Source organism: Atta colombica, unplaced genomic scaffold (genome assembly GCF_001594045.1).
Source record: "Atta colombica isolate Treedump-2 unplaced genomic scaffold, Acol1.0 scaffold49, whole genome shotgun sequence".
Classification (NCBI taxonomy): domain Eukaryota; kingdom Metazoa; phylum Arthropoda; class Insecta; order Hymenoptera; family Formicidae; genus Atta; species Atta colombica.
In genome coordinates, this window is record NW_017259538.1 from 857223 (window position 1) to 862183 (window position 4961).

At 33.8% G+C, this 4961-nt stretch overlaps 1 protein-coding gene across 1 annotated transcript in view; it reads left to right on the top strand.

Moving 5' to 3' along the window:
• The window catches only part of LOC108691677, a 12132-nt gene extending 9287 nt beyond the window's left edge, over positions 1–2845 (top strand). The window contains exons 5-6 of the mRNA XM_018199546.1: positions 155–1077; positions 1781–2845. Coding sequence (XP_018055035.1) covers positions 155–1077; positions 1781–2014 — 1157 coding nt within the window. The 3' untranslated portion in view covers positions 2015–2845. The remainder of the gene's footprint in view (positions 1–154; positions 1078–1780) is intronic.
• The last annotated feature ends 2116 nt before the right edge of the window (positions 2846–4961 follow it).

Sequence of the window (4961 nt, forward strand, 5' to 3'; positions counted from 1 at the left end):
TATATATATATATATATATATATTTCAATATTTGGTAGCTACTACTAGACTCTTTCTTCAGTGATTCTTTGAATTGATTCGATTTAAATAAAGAAATTCCTTTAATATTTTTAAAATCAACATACGTATTATTAGAAGTATATTTAATTTATAGCCGTGGAAACCGATCCCAACCGCGCTCCAGATTGCGATCCCACGCAATGCGTCCTACCTGACTGCTACTGTTCGGCCGACGGCACCCGTATACCCGGCAACATTGATCCCCAGCAAGTGCCGCAGATGATCACAATCACTTTCAACGGCGCTGTGAATGTGGACAATATCGATCTCTACGAGGAGATCTTTAACGGACAACGTCAGAACCCGAACGGCTGCCAGATCCGCGGTACATTCTTCGTTTCTCACAAGTACACTAACTATTCGGCGGTGCAGGATCTTCATCGACGCGGTCATGAGATCGCGGTGTTTTCATTGACACACAAGGAAGATCCGCAATATTGGAGCCAGGGTACGTACGACGACTGGCTGGCAGAGATGGCTGGTGCTAGACTGATCATCGAGCGTTTCGCCAACATCACCGATGGCTCCATCATTGGTGTGCGAGCCCCTTACCTTAGAGTCGGTGGTAACAAACAGTTCGAGATGATGGCTGATCAGTTCTTCGTATATGATGCCTCCATCACTGCATCTCTGGGACGTGTGCCAATTTGGCCGTACACGTTGTACTTCAGGATGCCCCACAAGTGCAACGGCAATGGTGGCAACTGCCCGTCGAGATCACATCCAGTTTGGGAGATGGTGATGAACGAGCTGGACCGCAGAGATGATCCTACTTTCGACGAGTCCTTGCCAGGTTGTCACATGGTTGATTCCTGTTCCAACATCCAGACTGGCGAGCAGTTCGCTCGTCTGCTCAGACACAACTTTAACAGGCATTTCAATAGCAACAGAGCGCCGCTCGGTTTGCACTTCCACGCGTCCTGGTTGAAGAGTAAGAAAGAATACAAGGATGAGCTAATCAAGTTCATCGAGGAAATGATCGCCAGGAGCGACGTATATTTCGTCACTATGGTTCAGGTGAGAGATCGAGCTTGTATTTTTTGCAGAAAGAGAGAGAAAACGGTTTTGCGGAAATATCTAAAAATAAATAAATACAAATCTAAAAATAATTTTGTCGAATTATGAAAGTAATTATGTAAAGGTTACTAAAATATCAAAACTTTTTTTAGCATTGCTCATCATGCTTGAATTTCATTACATAATTATTTTGATGGTCCAACAAAAAAAATTATATATTAAAAATATATTAAAAATTAGATGAAATAAATTATTTCATTTGTGTAACGTGCGAACAAAAATATCATAAAGATACTCTATGAGCACAAGCCTTTGATATATTATAGCTCAAAAACTTATTATTAGATAATTCATTATTAGATAATTAATTTTTCAATCATTTCATCAGAACTTAGTTTTCCATTATTTTATAATATCATTTCATAATTATTAATTTGTTATTATTAATTTCATAATTATTAATTTTTTTTTTATTAAGTGCGAGGTCTATTCCACACGATACACTTTATCTAAGAAACGTCCTAGAACATATTCTGAAAGTAGGATATTTCTTAGGATATTTCTTGGAGATCTGTGCTGTATAAGTTATTTTCAGATATCTTTATCTTCCTAAATTTTTAGATACTTCGCAAATTCCGTGTAATAATCATTAATGTATTCATACATTAAAGAGTAGAAATTTTAAATCTCGTTTATTTTCTAGGTAATTAAATGGATGCAGCAGCCTACTGAGCTCTCCGCGCTCAGAGATTTTCAGGACTGGAAGGAGACCTGTGACGAGAAGGGTTTGCCCTATTGCTCGTTGCCCAATGCTTGTCCTCTAACGACTAGAGAGTTACCCGGAGAGACTCTGCGTCTCTTTACCTGCATGGAATGTCCCAATAACTATCCATGGTTGTTGGACCCGACTGGCGACGGCTTCTCCGCGAGAAAGTGATCCATCATCCGCGAAACAAACGACGCGCCGACGCGTCAGCCGATCGCGTGATCGGATTATCAGAGATCGATCATTTTTCCGGCAAGTCCGGGAATCACGTCGAATAAGACGTGATAATTGACCACGGCGAACCGATCGAAACGAGGACGCGGCTCTGAAAGATACAGAGAAAGCAATCGGGCGATGGGGCGCGTTGAGGCGCGAAATTTCGGATGAGATCTCGGAATCATCTTATCACGATTAGAAAGTGTCATCTTAGCCGCTTGAAGATCGGGTCATAACACTAATATTAATGTAGAGCGAAGCACCTCTGCTTTCGCAAGAGGAAACGTACCGCGCCCGGTTTCTCTTCCGCGACTCGACTATAATTATTATTATTTATGTAAATTAAGATCGGTAAAACGCATATCGCCGCATACGGTCGCGAGGACTGATCGATTTCTCGTGGGGAAACGCCATCGCGTATAATCGCGGGGAAAAAGCTCGTCTCCTTCCGCCCGCGTGACGAGAGTGACAAGCCTGCACGTCTAGAGACGCGACTCTCGAAAATTGATGCTCGACGAGAACAAGACAATTCCAGAGACTTCCCACTTGTACATAATCACACCGGATCCTTGCCCTCCCAATTCTCGTTGCTTTCTAGAGATACTTATAGACGGAACGATAACGAAGCCTCGCGGCCGATGAAGCGAAAGATGAAAAGTTGAATATACCATCCCGTGCCTCTCTGAACATGTATTCTGTAGAATTTAAGCGACGCGCGACATTTTAAGTATATAATTTTTAGTGTCCTTATAATATTTCCGAATAAAAACTGTATGTACGAAAATAGCATGTATATTACATATTAATTCCCGCAATCTCTCTCTCTCTCTCTCTCTCTCTCTCTCTCGATACATAACATATTTCATAATATTTATAAAATAATAATTAATTAGAGTTAATTAGATTTATAAAGATTTTAATATAAAAAAGATCACAGCTTTAGAGTTACAAGAAATTTAGAATTATAGTTACAAATAATTAAATAATATAGCACAAAATTTATAACTTAATAATTCTATAATATCATATAATTCAGTATTAATATATATCATTATTATTAAAATTTCATGAATTTAAATTTAATTAATTAGTATCTGTCAATTTAAACATCTATTATAACATTAAAATTTTGTTTAGTCATATCATATGATATTTAATTCTACAAGATTGTAAAATTAATTCTGCATTTTAAGATATTAGATTTTATCTTTTGAGCCTTCTTTAATTGTCGTTAATTGTCGTCTATAATATTTAACTTCGAGATATTCTTCCAAGTATTAAACTTTCTCTCATCACGAGAATAAGGTGTTATTTAAAAGGAGTCTTGTTAAAAACCTTGTTAAATTAATTAAAAAAGGTACTTAACATCACTTACAAAAATTTGAAAAGTATATTGCTATTATGAAATGTACTAAAATGATTATCGGTTTTTTATTTTATTCTTTTTTAAAAATATTATTATGTACCCTTTTGTTAACACTACTAACAATTCTAAAATACGTAGTTTTTTTATTATTAACTAGCATTTTTTAAGTAATGCTATTTTTATTTAAAAAATATATTTTTAGCGTTATTTATACATTTAATAAATTTTTCCAAGCACTTATTAACATTATTTTATTGTGATTTCTTTTTATATTTTATAATTCATTTTATATTTTATTCCTTGTCTTACTACATGCAAAAAAAATGTACATTTAAAAATAGAAGCACATATTTATAACGAATACATCTCCATAAAATGTAAAAGATCCATTTTGCAAAACATTATATATCATTTTTTTAGTTAAAGCATTTCAAAGAGAAACCTGAGAAAGCTCATGTCGGCCTTTTTCCTGTTACTGTTAAAATCGCCCGTACACTACTGCCAGTACATCCATTTTCAGTTTGGAACTACGTGACTACATACATTTTCTGATTCTATCGATAAAATCGTATCGTCGAAAATAGACGTGGTTCGTCTCTGTAATACATCCTTAGGACAGAAGCGTGCGGACTATCCAGTATCCATAGGAGGGATAGTTTAATGATCCTTTGAACGACAAATTTTAATTTTACATCTGCTACATATGTAAATAAAAGTTGTTGAATTTTAATAAACGGAACTGAAAATTCAAACAAGTTAATTTAGTGAATTTTTTTAATATATAATTTATCTTATAATATCTTATAAAATTCAAATAGAACAACAAGTCATGATAATATCGAAATGACATTAAAATGAATCATCGCGATTGAAAAATGACTTTTGATTATCATTTTGGATGTCATTTTGACATAATTTTGATATCATATAATGATTTGTTGTTTTGCTTGGGAAGTTATCTTTATGTAAATTTTTAGCCAGTATTTATCAAATTACTAATATAATTACTAATATGTCTCTATAATTATTAGCAATTATAGACTTTTAATAAATCCAATCTTTTCTTAACATATATTGTCAATTTAAGGTATAAATTATATATACTTACTTGCAAAAACGAGCTATAGAGGCTCTCCACCATCCCCACCAATTTTATCGGTCCTCTTTATAAGTTATACTCATCCATAAAATGACCCCGGATCTGATAATAACGGATTTTAAAGAACATTAATACTGAAAAATTTATTATAAAATTTATTATAAATTTATTATAAAATTTAACAATTCTTTATTTTTCAAAAATTACAATTATTAATATCCCACTATGATATTATTAATATCCCAATATGAGGGTACCCATTCGACTTATCTTAAATTCTTTATACCCACACATTTAAAATTCAACTCATGTCATCACGATAACATTGTCAACTATAAAGAATTTTAAAAAAAGTTATGTAAATATCGATAAAAATCAATATTTATTAAATATAACCTCATAATATCTGCATGTATTTTAGAAATATATATATATAT